Raw genomic sequence first — 15,955 nt, forward strand, 5'->3', positions numbered from 1 at the left:
AACAACTCTAGATTTTAAAACGATACCCAGTGTGACTGTGCCCATTTCACATGGCACAAGGCTTGTCTATTATCACAATTAATAAAGCTGCTATTTTTTAGCTGACACTTGGCCCAAGCATGGCCCCCGGAGGCACAGGGCTGTTTATTTCTCTTTTAAAGCACCCTAATCTGGGAGGTATTTTTTTTGCCAGTGGCTGGTGGGCTGGGAGCAGAGGAAAGTAAGGTGTAAAAATGAAAAGACATTCCCGGCAGAAAAACTCACATCCTAAGGGCATGTGTACAGTTTACCCCAAAACAATGGTTGCTGTGGGTAACCCAGGTGGTGTTGCCAGTGGCTGCCAGTTTGGCCCTTCCAGGGAGAAGTCAGGAGACCCCTTCTCCCAATCCCTTTCCTCATTAAACAGGAGGAATTTTGGTTTTCTGGGAGATATTTAAGGGGACAATTTGAAATCCCACAAAAGCCAGGGTTGGTAGAATCAGGAGTTGGCTCAGCCCAGCCAAGCTCAGCCCCGCAGCAGCCACCCCGGGCTCTGTTTGTTCTGGCTTCCACCAGGGCCAGCGCTTCACAGCAGGAAGCAAAGAGGCCAAGCTTTTCTCGGTTAATAGCACGAGGGGCCAGGCTTGCCGGAGAAGCAGCGGTCAGGGCCAGGGGCCCCTGCACCCCTGCAGTCCTTCGAGAGCTGTTTTCCGCCTTTCTCTACAGAACTGAAGGGCGCTGGGGGCCAAGTCACTGCCGCAGCCGCAGGGACCAAGCCCCATCCCAGGGAGGCTGAGGCCTCAGGAAGGCGGCCAGCCCAGGCCCTCTCGCCACTGGCCAGGAAACTGTTTCCCCCCGGGGCTGTGATGGGAGGAAGGGCCTGAAGTGGCTTGTAATGTCCGAAGCAAAGTGGAGGACTTGCCCAGCAGAGGGAGGAATGCCTTGGCTCCTTTGAGCCAGTGGGAACGGAAGGGAAGAAGGCCAGGATTTCCTCAAAAATATTTCCCCGTAGCCGGTCAGCTCCCCACGGGGCCAATACCGCGTCCTCACTCCGGGCGCAAGGACGGCCCCTTCCCAGAGCCCATTTAGAACTTGGTTCTCTTCAGACTATGTTCCCTCCTGGCTGGATTCTGGAGACCATAACTGGGGCATCTACCCAGTGGGGCCCGGTAGGGGTGCTGGCTGAGTTCCTGTGTGACCCCATCCGGGTGGCTCAGCACATCTCCCTAGCGACACGCTCAGGGCTGGTTTTCCAGTGCGTGTGCGTGGAGCCCAGCAGTGGGGCCCAGGTGGCGTGGTGAGGGTTACCATTGAACGGCTTCCCCGAGCACTCGCCCACAGTCCACTGTTTGGAGAGCAGTTTGATTCACTGTAGCCAATTAGCCCACAGCACACACCATCTTTCTTTTCCCATTGAGTTGTCTTGGCACCTTGGTTGAAAAGTAATTTACCAGGTATGTGTGGGTCTATTTCCTTCATTTGAAAGTGATTTTTAAAAGGAAAATTACAAGACCCCTTCTTCTAATTTTGGCCCCACGCGCTTGCCCCTGCATCCGACTCATCTCCGTCCATCCTGTGTGTCTGGTAGTTTCAGAAAAAGTCAAACACATACCTGCCATTATGACCCAGCAATTGTACACCTGGGCATGTATCCCAGAGAAATTAAAATGTATAGTCACACAAATGATCATAGCAGCTTTATTTGGAACAGCGAAAACCTGGGAACAGCCCCAGCGTCTGTCAATAGGTGAGTGTCAAATGCATGATGGTGCCTCCACACCACACAACGTGCTCAGCTGTGCCAGCTTCTCTCCCAGGCCGCGGCGGTTATTACCTCCTCACTTGGCGGAGTATCTGGCTGCTGGAGCCGGTCGGTTCTGGCCAGTGCAGTCAGGATTTAGCTTCCCAGCCGTGACCTAAATCCCAGCCTCCCAAAGGCACAGAGCCTAAGTTCTCCCCCGCCAAGCTCACAGCCTTCTCCTTGGCAGGCAGCCTTTTCTCCTGCTGGACGAAACTGAGGGGCACGGTGACCCAGGGACACCACACTCAGTGTCAGCCTCTGAGGCCATGGAGCCATGCAGACCCAGTACAGGATTAGAAACAGACCTTCCCGGAAGGCAGAGAGCCAGGCCTCCTGGTTTACAGCGGGACAAGGCAGCACTCAGGAGGGCGCATCAATCCTCCTCCACGTCAGCACGTGTGACTGTGACCCCTGGTGAGGTGGACATGCTTTTGTTTCCATTTTACAGATGAGGAAACTAGGCCAAGGGACGGTCAACAGCCTGCCCTGGGCTCACTGGTGGTGCAGCGAGTCCCGAGATCCCTGCACTCATGGGGCGTGGGAGGATGGCGGCCGTTGCAGTCCCTCGGAACCTGCACCTCCTCCTGGGCCCTGCTCCCCTCTCTCTCCCAGGACCCTTGGGCCTGGCGTTTCTTCACCTGCAACCATCCAGGAGCTGGACCTGCCCTAGGGTGTCGGTTTCCAGGGAAGCCTCTGGCCTGTCTGTGAGCCTCCCCACCTGCCTGGCTACGGCCTCCACAGGCGCCCTGCGCAGCCCCGCCCCTCCTGGGGCAGAGGCTCTGCGAAGACTTTCTTCTCCTTTCTTCTCTGGCTCATCCCTTTAAGGAGGCACAAAAACGGGCCCCCGGCCTCACAGGTCCAGAACACGCCCCCTCCACGATGGGAGCTTCTTGGCCTTGGCTGTGCAGGGGCCGGGGCTCCTGGGGACCCTGGCCGGATCTGTAGTGGTGCTGAACGGCCTCCGGCCAGGAAGATGCAATGAATAATTGTCACTGAAAAGAATAAACAGAAATTCCATTTCCCTTTCAAATACTTGAACATTTCAAAACATCAGGAGGACGCGATGCGTTTCCCTCCAAGCAGGTCCATGGAGTTTTGTGGGCTACCACAGCGGATGGGCAGCATTCCTCTCTCAGGGAAAACCGGCCCGAGCATTGCGTAAGGCAGGCAACTGCATCCTCATGTCGCCAGGGGCCACACGCACATGTTTCCAAGAGACTCTCTGGAGAATCTTCCCCGGATCTTGACAGAGTTGGGTTTGGAGAGCACCTTGGTCCGTCCACGGTCCACAGAGCGACCCTGGCAGTGAAAAATCGTCCTCCGACTGGCAGCCCGTCTGCCAGGAGTGAGGTGACACCGCACTTGGCTTCAGGAGCTGGAAACGCTGGTGAATTCAGTTCCAGCCAAACCTTCTAACGTAGTCACAGTTATTCATTCTTCTTGGTCTTATTGGAGCAGGAACCACTGCCATGCGTCGGGCCGGCAAGGCTCACTCCCCACCGGAGGTTCCCTGTGTAGACCGGCACTCCGTCAGAGCAGTTGGGTGTGTGGAGCACGGGACGGGGCCGACCCTACCTTCCAGGCATCCATGCGGCCTTCAGCAGAGCAGGAGGACACAGCCCGGGACTTGTACTTTGCAGTTGAAGTGCCAGACCTAAGAAATACAAACCTGAGGACGGAAAGGAGGGTGGAGAGAGGGTGGGGGCACCTGGATTGGCCGTCCAGAGCAGCCTCAGCTGCAGCAGGCGGAACTTTGCCGGCTGCCCCACAGGCCTGGTGGGTGCACCAGGTGGGGGCCGGGAGCAGCGTCCCAGCAAGCAGCCTGTCCCACACATGAAGGTGCCCATCCCCTGAGCACCTTGCTAAGAGTTTCACTGACCAGACCTCCCCGAGTCCAGGGCTGCACTCAAGGGACTGCTGTCCCTGTTGGTGAAGACGACCCACTGGGGCCAATGTTTTCCTCCACAGGGAAGCAGAGCCGTATTTTGTCAGCCAGAACTTTGCAAGCCTGAAACAGCTGGTAGTGGCCCCAGATCCAAGATCTGACCTTGCTCCAGAGCTGAAGGGCACAGAGAAGGCACAGCTAGAGATGGCAGGTGCCCCTCAGAGCTCTCGGGAAAGGGTGCAAGACAGGATCTCCCAGCACCTTTGGCCTCTGGGCTGACATGGCCTCAAAAGCCCTGAGAGGGCTGCATACAAGGAGACAAAGCTGGAAACGGATGTGGGAGGCAGGTGCCTAAGAAGACAGGCTGGAAAGGGACGTGGGAGGCCGGCGGCTTTGCTCTAAACAGAATCGTCTCAGTAATGTGACACTGCACATGTATAGGTAGGTTCACTGGTAGGCATAACCCTCTAACACACACCTTTTATGGAGGTGAAATTCACTTAGCAGCCATTTTAAAGCATATACTTCGTCGGCATTTGCTGGATTCACAACATTGTGCAGCCTCTGCTTCTCCAGTTTCAGAACATTTTCGTCCCTCCAGAACAACACCTCATCCCCATTAAGTAATCACTCCTCATTCCTTCCCCATCCTCTGGAAACCACACATCTGCTTTCTGTCTCTATGGATTTGTCTGTCTTGGATATTTCATATAAAAGGAACCACGCAGTGTGCAAACGTTTGTGTCTCACTCCTTTCGGTGGAAGCTGCATTCCAAGGCTCATCCAAGCGGTGCCGTGTATCCGCATCTCACGTCTGTTCACAGATGCATAATGTCCCACCCCAGGGACCAGCCACCGTTTGTTAATCCCTTCACCAGTGGGGGACGCCCGGTCATCTCCGCCTGCCAAGACCAGCTCGGCTGGGGAGACCCTAACCCAGCGGTGCCAGAGGAATTAAAGACACACACACAGAAATGTAGAGGTGTGGAGTGGGAAATCGGGGCTGACAGCCTTCAGAGCTGAGAGCCTCGAACAGAGATTTACCCACATATTTTTATTAACAGCAAGCCAGTGATAGGCATTGTTTCTATAGATTATAGATTTACTAAAAGTATTTACTAAAAGTATAAAGGGATGGGCCGAAAAAAAGGGATGGGTTGGGCTAGTTATTTGCAGGAGGAGCGTGTCCTTAAGGCACAGATCGCTGGTTCTATTGTTTGTGGTTTAAGAACGCCTTCAAGCGGTTTTCCGCCCTGGGTGGGTCAGGTGTTCCCTGCCCTCATTCCGGTAAACCCACAACCTTCCAGCATGGGCGTCATGGCCGTCATGAACGTGTCACCGTGCTGTAGAGATGTTCTTTATGGCCAGTTTGGGGGCCAGTTTATGGCCAGATTTTGGGAGGCCTGTTCCCAGCGTCTGCCTTCCAGCTGTTAGGAAGGACGTAGCTGCGAGCGTCTGTGTGTGCGTTTCTGAGGGGATGGTGTCGTTTCCGCCGGGTGTGTGCTTAAGAGGCGAATGCCGAGTCCCATGCCAAGTGTCTGCCTAACCTTTTTCAGGAACCCCCAAAGTGTTTTCCGCAGCAGCCACACCGTTTTACATTCCCACTCCAGATTCTCGCCTTTTTCTACTTAAAAAAACTCCAGGCAGAGGGAACAGAACAGGTAAAGACCAGAGGCCTAGCAGGCGATGCTTGGCTGGAGCTCACCACGGGCTGGACCAGAAGACACGAGACGGGAGTGGAAGCTGATGCCCAGTGGTGGGTGGCAACGAGGGCTCGGGTGGCTGGGCCGTGTTGCTTATGCAGAGGGAGCGGAGATGCTTGGAAATGCTTTGCAGTGGTGAGAATATGGCTTGTTGGGAGAGCGTTTGTGTATCTGGAATTACCTGAGAAGGCCTGGAGGAGTGACACCAGTGACAAGGCCATTGCAGGACACCCAGGAGGCCACTGGAGTAGTCAGGTGGGATTGCCATGAGAGAGGGCTGGAGAGAAGAGACAGGCCGAGGACACAGCCTGGGAGCACCTGCAGTCCGGGCAGGGGCGGGAGCAGCTTTCAGGGTGGTGGGTGGGAAGGAGACAAGGGCAGAAAAGGTTATTCAGGACTCAGGGGAGAAGAGGCAGGTCCTGAGTTGTTTACCAAGAATTTACATTAAAATAACATAAACTGGGCTGGGTGTTGTCACACCTGTAATCCCAGCACTTTGGGAGGCCGAGGCAGGCGGATCATTTGAGGTGAGGAGTTTGAGACCAGCCCGGCCAACATGGTGAAACCCTGTCTCTACTAAAAATACAAAAAATTATCCGGGCGTGGTGGCGTGTGCCTGTAATCCCAGCTACATGGGAGGCTGAGGCACGAAACTCACTTGAATCTGGGAGGCAGAGGTTGCAGTGAGCTGAGACCACACCACTGCACTCCAGCCTGGGGGACAGAGCAAGACTCTGTCTCAAAAAAAATAAGCTATTGATGGGCTATATATTGTTAAGCTGTAGGGTGTGGGTTATTGTGTCCCGTATAGTATTGTTCGATTAATTTATAGCCTCTTGAGGCAACAGCAAGCAGTTTCCAGAGATGAATATGCAGCTTGAATAGGCAGGGCGGATGGGACATGACGGCTGCCTCATCTTAACGCCTTGGGTCTGATAATTTAAAAGGACTCACAGCCCTCAGATAAACATGACTTTCTTTTCTCATGAGGAAACACAGAAGGTGGCTAAAGGGTACCTGTTTCTCTCATGACACCAATCCTATCAGGTTTTTATTTCCCACACCGCCCAGTTTTCCAACTCTTTGGACGCCAGCTGGAATTCCATTCAGTTCTGAGACTCACCACCTGGGTCACAGTGCACCGTTCTCCCTCCCGGCATCTGGATGAGTTCACCACCCTGGGATTCTTGGAATCCCGTCATTTAGGATGTCTATGGAGGTTCCATTATGTAGGTGTGGGGCCAAGGGAGAGCTTTTCTGCTCAGCCTTATGAAGGTTCGCTGAAAAGTCAGCTCACAAAAGGCAGATTAACTGGAGAAAAAGCACACAAATTAATGTGTATACAAGAGAGCCTTCAGAACAATTGCTCATTTTTATGCTTAGGTTCGATGAAGTATGGGCAGCCTTGTAGAAATAGGATTGGATGCTTAGCTGGATCTGATGCTAATGGACTGAGTGGGAAAACCCAGCCTGGCCTGTATGTCTGGATTCTCCTTGGCCTCTCTGAGCGGCGCTGTCTCCTTCTGGGTATGGGTGGGACCCTCTCTGGAATGGGGGTCTTAGGAGCTACGGCCAAGCCAGGGAGGTCAGACCATTTCTTTATGGCCAGTTTGTAGACACAGAGGCACAGGGAAAATGAGAGCCCTAATTTTTGGTTGTTTGGCTGGCTTTGGGGAAAGGGGTTCTGGTTTCTAGGACCCACTGTGGGGAAGAAGGATTCCCGTTTCTGTGGCACCTTGAGTGAGAGTGGTTCTGAGAGACAGAGGTGGGAGAAGCTCAGAGAGAAACTTGCTTTGGAGCTGTTTGGACGAACGGAGGCAAGATGGCGCACTTCCGGGTTCTTCATCCCCCCCCCAACTTTTCCCGCGCCCGCGAAAATGCAGCCGGCGACCCAGGAAGGTGCAGACCAACTGGGCATGCGCCAGGTGATGTCAATCCGAAGAGACCAAGATTTACCTGGTCGCACCTGCGGAACGCCCCCGACACGCCCGTGCCCCGCCTATTGCCCTCCCACTCCTAGAAAAGCCGCCGCGGACAGACGCCACTGCACGGCCTTCCTCAGTCCTCCACTCCTGTCGGGATGTCAGGACTCCAGGAACGCCGTCCGAGAGCCCCACGGGGGGACTCTGTGGGCCTTCTTTGCCGGAGGCCGAAAGACCTCTTCCCCACACCTTAGGTGACCAAAATAAACTTGCAGTTTTGCTCCTACACTTGCCTAGTCGCTGGTTCTTTTGTGCCCTATCTGGTGGTCTTAGAAAAAACAAAACAGGAGGCTGCTGCTGAGGCCCTCATTTTGGAGTATGATCTTCTGAGCCCCAATATAGGCAACAAAAATGGCGTCCTAAGGCCCCCAGTGACTGCATGGACCCCCTCTTGGCCAAGGGGACCCCAGAGAAACCTGGAAGATAGTTCCTAGCCACAATGGGAAGGGAGGTTGGACACCTGGCTATCCCCACTCCCTTTGGAGTTTAGGCATTAATGTCAAAACGGAGATCAGAGACAGAACTGACCGTGGCAGTGAGAGTCTCAGTTACGAACAGGACCCAAGACCACGTCAGACGAGGGTTAAGTCAAGTCACGCACCCTGCTGGTCACTCCTGCCTCATGTGTCAGGTGCAGATGTCCTCATCACTGACTCCAGGTTTTAGATAAAGCTTTGCTCCTTTAACCAATCTCTGAATCCACCTATAACCAATAAGGCCTGCTTCCAGATATCCCACGTGTTCAAGCCGAACGAATATATACCTCGTCCGCCTGTAATGCCTGTCCCCTAAAGTTCATAAAACCAGACTGTAATCCAGACACCTCAGGAACATTCACTCTAGGCTTCTTGGGTTTGTATTATCTCTGAACTGTGGTCACCTGTATTAGGGGTCAGAATAAACCTCTTTAAAATATTTTACAGAGTTTGGTTTTTCATTAACAGAATAATTGATTAAATTCTTGGCCATCGGTAATCAGTTCCATCTCCAGCTCCTGTCCTCTCTCCCCTCTCACTTCCTGAACATTGGGGTGGATCTGAAAGTTCTCACCTGTCAGTCCTGCCTTGGTCTTTCTGGGGAGCAGTCCCTTCCTGGAGCTGCCCAAGGGTCACCAGCTCCATCCTCTCGTCAGCACATGAAAGACACGCTCACCACTCGAGAGGTTCCAGGGCTCTGAGAAGCTCTGGTGTTGGGAATCTGGGATAAAGACCAAATCTATATTTTATTATTATCACAATACTATAGCAACGGTCTGCAAACCGGGAAGAGTCTCACCAGACGCCAGCCATGCTAGCACCCTGATGTTGGCCTTTCTGCCTCCGGGACTGAATGAGAGAATGTGTGTGGGGTGAGCCCTGGCTGTGGTGTGCTTTATGGGCGGGACCCCTGTGAGCCCCCAGTCAGCGCTTGCTGCCTCCCTGCTCTCAGAGGCGTGCGGCCGCTGCCTTTCCCTGCAGCGGGTTGGGTGAGATTTTGCCCCTGCGCTGAGAGCAACGGAAGAAGGATTGAGGGCCCTAGATCTCCGGGTGCAGGGCGCTGGTGAAACAACACATGACTGATTTTCAGTCAAAGATCACTTGCAGCTTACCAAACGTGCCAGACCAAAAGCTGAAACCAAAAGTTGAGAGAGAATCTTCATTTTACAAATGGAGAAATTAGAGCATCCTAATGGTGAGCACCGTGTTTAAAAAGGAAAATTCTGTGTGGCTGTGGGTCTGCAGCTGCTGTCAGAGGATTGCTTTCAGTAACTTGCCAGTAACGGTGGAGCAGTTGTGCTTGCTTCCTAGTCAGAGAGCATGTCAAATAAAAGAACCCTAATTTTGGAATTTTGAGTTCAATTCCTAGCTCCTGAAAAATGATTTCAAACTTAGAAATTGGTTCCAGCAACATTATGAGTCAAGAATGAAGGTAGAATAAAGATGTTTTCTGGCATTCAACCTTCCAAAACATTTACCTGTTTAAAATTCTTTTAGAAAGTTACTTGAGGGCCGGGCGCGGTGGCTCAAGTCTGTAATCCCAGCACTTTGGGAGGCCGAGACGGGCGGATCACAAGGTCAGGAGATCGAGACCATCCTGGCTAACATGGTGAAACCCCGTCTCTACTAAAACCATACAAAAAATTAGCCGGGTGTGGTGGCAGGCGCCTGTAGTCCCAGCTACTCGGGAGGCTGAGGCAGGAGAATGGCGTAAACTCGGGAGGAGGAGCTTGCAGTGAGCTGGGATCCGGTCACTGCACTCCAGCCTGGGCGACAGAGCGAGACTCCGTCTCAAAAAAAAAAAAAAAAAAGGAAGTTACTTGAGGATGTGCTCCAGCAAAATGAAGGAGAAAATAAAGAGGAAGACCTGGGATCCAACAAATAATGGACTCAACTGAGAAAAGTTGTGGAGGGAAGTCCCAGGAGGAGAGCTGCACACTGGATCCGAGAGAGTGGCACAATGGAGGCTGCACATGGGGCTCATCCTGAGGAGACTCCCTGGCATAATGGAGCACTGGGGGTGAAGGCAGATAGAAGATAGCCAGGAGACTATGAACACACACGAGCATGTCTTGTGAGGAAAAAAAAGTCAAAACTATCAGGGTGGGCAAAGGGCAGGGGGAAGCTGTTGATGGAATGAAAAATAACCATCATGCTTTGTTTGACTCAGTAATAAGCAATATTAACTTAGTCATGAAAATGTAAATACTAACTATGAACTTAACTAAAAATAGAGATATAATTATAGTGTGGATGTGGAAGTAGGGGAGATGGAGCTAAAATGCCTGTCCAGCAGGAAATAAACAGATAATGTCTAAAAAAATGGATAAGTCAAGCAACAAAAATAGAGGCATATGATTTTGTGATAAAACAGTCATGACCAGAAGGAACAGCTTTAACAGGGACAAGTAGTTGCTTTTGCAAAAAGAGAATTAGGACGCGGCTGGGTGGGAGGCAAGTGACTGTCAGCTCCAGGATCCACATCTGGTCCTGCTTTATTCCACAGTTCAAGTGTATTGTGTAAAGATCGATATTTTAATTAAAGTGTAATAAGGTGAGATCATTAAATAGTAAAATAAATAAATAAATAAAACAAAACTGCCCATTCCCGTACCTCGTTGCTCAGCTTCCCGCAGCCCCCAGACCCCACCCCGAGGGCTTCCTGCAGGACAGTGCACATTGCAGCTGCTGCAGCAGGAACTGGATGCACTGGTCAGTCACAAACCACAAAGCGGAACTGGAAGCTAGTGGAGTGGGGGAAATATTTGCAGTAAATATGACACAAAGATTAATAGCTACTTATAGATTTCACTTCTATTAAGGTTCATCTGTAAAATCACTGTAGTTGGGGTTTGGAACACAGAGAAACTCACACATGAAGCAGCACTGAATACACGGGAAAGACACAGTCGTATGTGCAGGGCACACAGGAGCAATGCAGTGAGCACAGGTCAGCACACATGGCCCAGGAGATGCAGGGAAGCCGAGCACCACTCTGTCCACTCGAATGCCCCGCTCTGCACTCGGCAGCCACAGCAAAGAGGGCAACCTCGGAAGCAATCTGACAAAACCAAGGGGTGGATACAGGAGTTCACACCTTTGACCCACTCTCCCACCAGAAAGTCATGACAGGAGGAATGATGAGGCTCTGGGTGGCAAATGCATAACAAGAGACAATCCAAATATCCAGCAACGAGGCATTAAGTAGATCAAGGCACATCTATTTGTGGCTTATGAGTTACTGGGTGGACGTGGGGTGGACACGGGGAGTCCACTGGGCCATAGCCCCCATCCTCCATTCCCACCTCACCCCACGGCTCCCTCCTCACTGGGGTGGACCTTGTACAATTCTACCATCCAGCAGCCATGTAAGTATCTGCCAGATTAAATTCCACATCCACTGAAGGATGAAGACAGCAGACAAGACTTTAGGCAGACTTCCCCCTCTAGCCTCTCTGTGAGCTCCATCTGCAGGCGCTGCCTGTAGGGCCTGGCATACTCAGGGCCTGGCAGACTCAGGGCCCAGCACACACGGGACACAGCACACTCAGGGCCTGGCATACACAGGGTCTGGCACACACAGGCCCAGCACACTCAGGGTCCTACACACTCAGGGCCTGGCACACACAGGGTCCGGCACACACAGTGCCTGCCAACCACAGGCCCAGCACACGCAGGGTCCTGCACACTCAGGGCCTGGCGCACACACAGTCCAGCACACACGGTGCCCGGCACACACAGGGTCCAGCACACACAGGGTCCAGCACACTCAGGGCACAGCACACTCCGGGTCTGGCACACTCAGTGCCTGGCACACTGAGGGCACAACACACATAGGGCATGGCACACTGGGGGCCTGGCACACACTCAGGCCTGGCACACTCAGTATCTGGCACACTCAGGGGCTCCAGGGCTCCAGGATATTAATGCTGGTGCCTGGGGTTCTCAGGGGTGTCTGGGGGCACAGAAGAGGGGCTGGCTGGGCCTCCTGGACAGGGTGAGGGTGGGGCGTCACATTCTATTTAGAAAATAAGGAGTGTTTTTAAAAAGCAGTAAAAACCGTAAAAGGAAACCCCTCAGGGCCACATCTTGAGGTTTACCTGGACATGACCCTGAAAATACACGTCCGTGTCTTTCCCATGTATTCAATGCTGCTTCGCGTGTGAGTTTCTCTGCGTTCTCTTTGGAGCTTCGAGGTGCTAGGCCCAAGTCCTCCGCGCGGGCCCCAGAGCAGCGGCTGGGAATTCGGAGGGTGCGGAGGGCATCCTGAGGCAGGGGAGATCTGGGCGGGCAGCACAGGGCCTGAGGGGGTGTTGAGCGTCACAGTGGACAAATCCTGCCAGCCTGGCATGTGGCCTCCAGCCTGGGGCCTGATGCCTGCTGGACAATGGAGGGCGGAAGAGGAAGGCCCGCAGTGACACGCGGAATTTTAGACAGCTTTTCCTGGTTTGAGGAAGCAGTCACGTCCGCTCCAGCATGGGACCACTTTGATGGAGGAACTTGGATGCCCACATTTGCAGGCCAGGCTTCCGCCAAGGGCCCTTCAACCCACGCTTCGGGCCGTGGCCCCAGGGTCTGTGGGGGGATTGCTGCCGGAGCCTCTGGTTGACTCAGGGGCTGGTGGGGATTCCTAGCAGAAGCTCCGAGGCCTCCACCTTATAACCCAATGGGTCGCAGGGCTGCGGGGCAGCTGTGGGCTGGGCTGGGCTCACACTTGGTCCTACAAGTGAAGCCACTTTGGGCGCCAGCTTCTGGGCCCAAGTCCAACCACAAGGGGGAGTGAAACTGATGCATTTCTAAATGCTTCAGCTTGGCAGCGATAAAAATATTTGGGAAATCTTTGACGTTTACCGAGCACCTATTGTGGACGGAGAACTCAAGAAACCCTTTCCAGGCGTTCTCCTCAACGATCCTGACCAGCTGCTGTGGGCCCTCAGGACCTTAGGCAGCCGCCCTGCTCACCCAGAGCATGGAAGAGTTGAGATCAGAACCTGCTCCCCGGCCGCCCTCCAAGCCTCGCTCTGAACTCCCCATCACAGGGCTGACATGGGGAACAGCTGGAGGCAGCCAGATTTGGGAGGGCAGAGCTGGAGGGGTACCCTGGGCTCTTACCAGCCATGCAAGCCCAGCTCAGGAAAACGTGGGGAGCCTGGCCAGGTGGCTCTGGGGCCACCATCTTGGACGACAGCTGCTCAGGGCTCTGGGTGTCCTGCCAGGAGGGAAAGGAGATCAGCCGCACCCCCATATGCTGGGACTCTCAGGGTGTCTGCGCCTTCACAGAGACCTCACGTTTCGAGTGAGGACGGGTCAAAGTGCGAAATCAGTGACCACCAGGTGGGAGCTTTGGGCATCCTGATGGTCCCACTCTGGGGAAGGAAGGGGTCCCCCAGTCTCTGCTGGCCTGGTGTCGGGGTGAGGCACTGCCCCGACTGCCCCACGGAATGTCTGGGCCCCAGTAGGCAGCTGCATCTGAAGTCTCATTAGTGCCCACACCTGCCAAGAGTGACCCGTGTGCCCGCTGTGCCCAGGGTGGAATTCCACAGAGCCGTTCCCCAGCAGGCAGCTCTTCAGTCCCACTGGCTCTTATCAACTCCTGTTACCGCAGTGACTGCACCCGCCTCCTCTCTACGATGCATAAGAACTGCGCTTCCTGTCACCCTGCGGGGCAGGGTTGTGGGGCAGAAGTAGTGGCTCTGGGGCTGGGCTGGCAGGCTTGAGCCTGGCTTGGGATCAGCCAGCTTGAGCTGCAGGAACAAATGGCTCCTGCGTCTTGGGCTTCCAGCGACAGTGTGTGCTTCTCACTCTCGCTACAGGCACGTGATGGTCAGCTGGAGTTCTGTTCCACGGCCTCTCAGTTCCGGGACCCAGGCTGAAGGATGCCTCTCATGGGAGGCTCTGTGGGCTGGAGGATGGGGACATGACGGAACTACATGATGGCCCCTGAGGCATCTGCTCAGCTAAGACACTGGCGAAAGCATCACCCAAACATGACATCAAGGGGCCCCTGGGAGAGGCAGGAAACACTACCCCTCGTGTGTCCTTGAGCAAGTGAGGACCTTCTCCAGACCTCGGTGCCCTCAGCTGAGATGGGCATGGCCGTGGCAGGACTACTGGGGTCTAGTACGTGTGCAGCATTGCCAAGGCCGGGCCCCCGCCTGCTGTCTCTGTGGGGCCCTCGCAGTCTGCTGAGGTCTTGGTGATGATTGATAAGCCGGACAGCACATTCTGAGCCCTGATGTGCCCTGCAGATGGAAGGGCTGTCTGCGGTCACCGTGGTTTCTGGAACCCTCTATTTTCCATTTGAATCCCACACAGCCAGCTATGGCTATGGACAAAGAGTGCAAGCTCCGAATCCGCTCCCAGCCTTGGGGCCCTCAGGGTCACTCAACTCCCAGGGCCTTACAAGGTGGGCTCCTCCGAGTGTGGACGGCCGCTCCACTGGGCTGAGATGCTTCCCCTGTGAGCCTGCCTGACCCCCCGACGGGCCTCCCGGGGCATGTCCTGCATGCCCCACTGGGGACCCTTCACACCGGTAGGCAACATGAGGCCAGCCCTGCTGGGAGCGCCCCGGCCCTGGCATTGTGTCTCCTGGCTGTCCCTGTTCTCCTGGGCAGATTTTCCAGCTATTTTCTTTTTCATTTCTGCACATCTGGGTTGACTTCACTGGCAATGCGAGGCTCTCGCTAGACATCTCATTTTGTTTTACAGCGGGAAGAAGCATGGAATAATACCGACTTCTTGATCCACGATATATCTGGCGGCACCAAAATTCAGGCGTTTTCTCTCCTCCCCCACATCAGAGGCAGAAACCTGTCCAGCTCCCCTTTCGGAAGCAGCAGGATCCTGAGCTGCTTCTGTGAATGTTCACAAGCTGCTTGAAATGACTTCCTACCACTGGATCTGCGTGGGGGAGAGCAAGGGGCAGCAAGCCTGAAGTCTCCAGTGTGCAACTCACCCCACCATGTAACACCTGACTGTGCAACTCACCCCAGTGCGTAATTCACCCCAGTGCGTAACTTACCCCATCACTGTGTAACTCACCCCACTGTGCAAATCACACCATCATTGGGTAACTCACCCCACTGTGCAAATCACACCACTGCATAACTCACCCCATCATTGTGTAACTCACTCCATCATTGTGTAACTCATCCCACTGTGTAACTCACCCATCATTGTGCAACCCACCCCAGTGTGTAACTCACCCCATCATTGTGTAACTCACCCCACTGCATAACTCACCCCACTGTGCAAATCACACCATCACTGTGTAACTCACCCCACTGTGCAAATCACACCACTGTGTAACTCACCCCACCGTGTAACTCACCCCATCACTGTGCAACTCACCCCACTGTCTAACTCACTCCATTGTGTAACTCACAGAGCTTGGTCGTCCCGTCTAGTGTCACTGTCCTAAAAGCACTGTCGGGTCACTGAACCTGTGATTAGCCTGGGCTTTAGCTACCCAGAAACCCTTCTGAGTGCCATGAGCACCTTTGTAGGCTCAGCTGTGAAGTTTCCAGATTCCACATGCACTTGCCCCATCAGGGGCCAGGATGCTGCCAGAGTTGTGTTCACCTCAGGTGTGTCATCACTGTAGCTGTTTCGGTCAGTGACACAGCCTTGCAATGTTGGTGTGGACGTGGAAGCGTGCAGGGAAGAGTCGGCACTGGCGTCGAGGCCCCCGGATATGGCCATCCACCCTCGATGGCCCCAGGTCCTTTCGGCCCCTCAGGGTTTATTTCCTCAGGGTTTATTTCCTAGGGAAACTCTGGTTTGGAACCATAACTGCGAAGAGGAAAGTCACAGAAGTTCAGTGGGATGATCCAACTTGCTTGCCAAGAACACACTGCTCCACTAAAATTCTCTTGTAGTTTCTACACCCAAGACATGGGCCAAAAATTCAGAAGCCACTGGGACAGCCTGGGAAGAACAAACCTGGCTGGGTACTTTGTCAGTCATCCCCAGTCACACGCGCTCAGGCGTCCCGTACCAGGAGAGGGGGTCTTGGCCCAGAGTTCACCCTCCTTGCTGAGGCACAGCTGGGGCATGCGTGGTCCATCGGGGCTAAGATGCTCTGCACTGTGCTTTTAAGGAGCAGGGATCCTGCCAGGGAGGACTCTTAG

The 15,955-nt window shown here is 53.9% G+C and overlaps 1 protein-coding gene across 1 annotated transcript; it reads right to left on the minus strand.

The window, feature by feature from the left end:
* Positions 1-10,539: 10,539 nt before the first annotated feature.
* Positions 10,540-15,527, minus strand: LOC117063639. Its single transcript, XM_033177440.1, is given in 8 exon segments — positions 10,540-10,570; positions 10,700-10,898; positions 11,987-12,104; positions 12,106-12,203; positions 12,939-13,035; positions 13,427-13,484; positions 14,622-14,726; positions 15,295-15,527. Coding segments are annotated over 8 exon segments (939 nt in total).
* Positions 15,528-15,955: the final 428 nt, after the last annotated feature.

This window comes from Trachypithecus francoisi, unplaced genomic scaffold (genome assembly GCF_009764315.1).
Source record: "Trachypithecus francoisi isolate TF-2019V2 unplaced genomic scaffold, Tfra_2.0 Lachesis_group18, whole genome shotgun sequence".
Lineage (NCBI taxonomy): Eukaryota > Metazoa > Chordata > Mammalia > Primates > Cercopithecidae > Trachypithecus > Trachypithecus francoisi.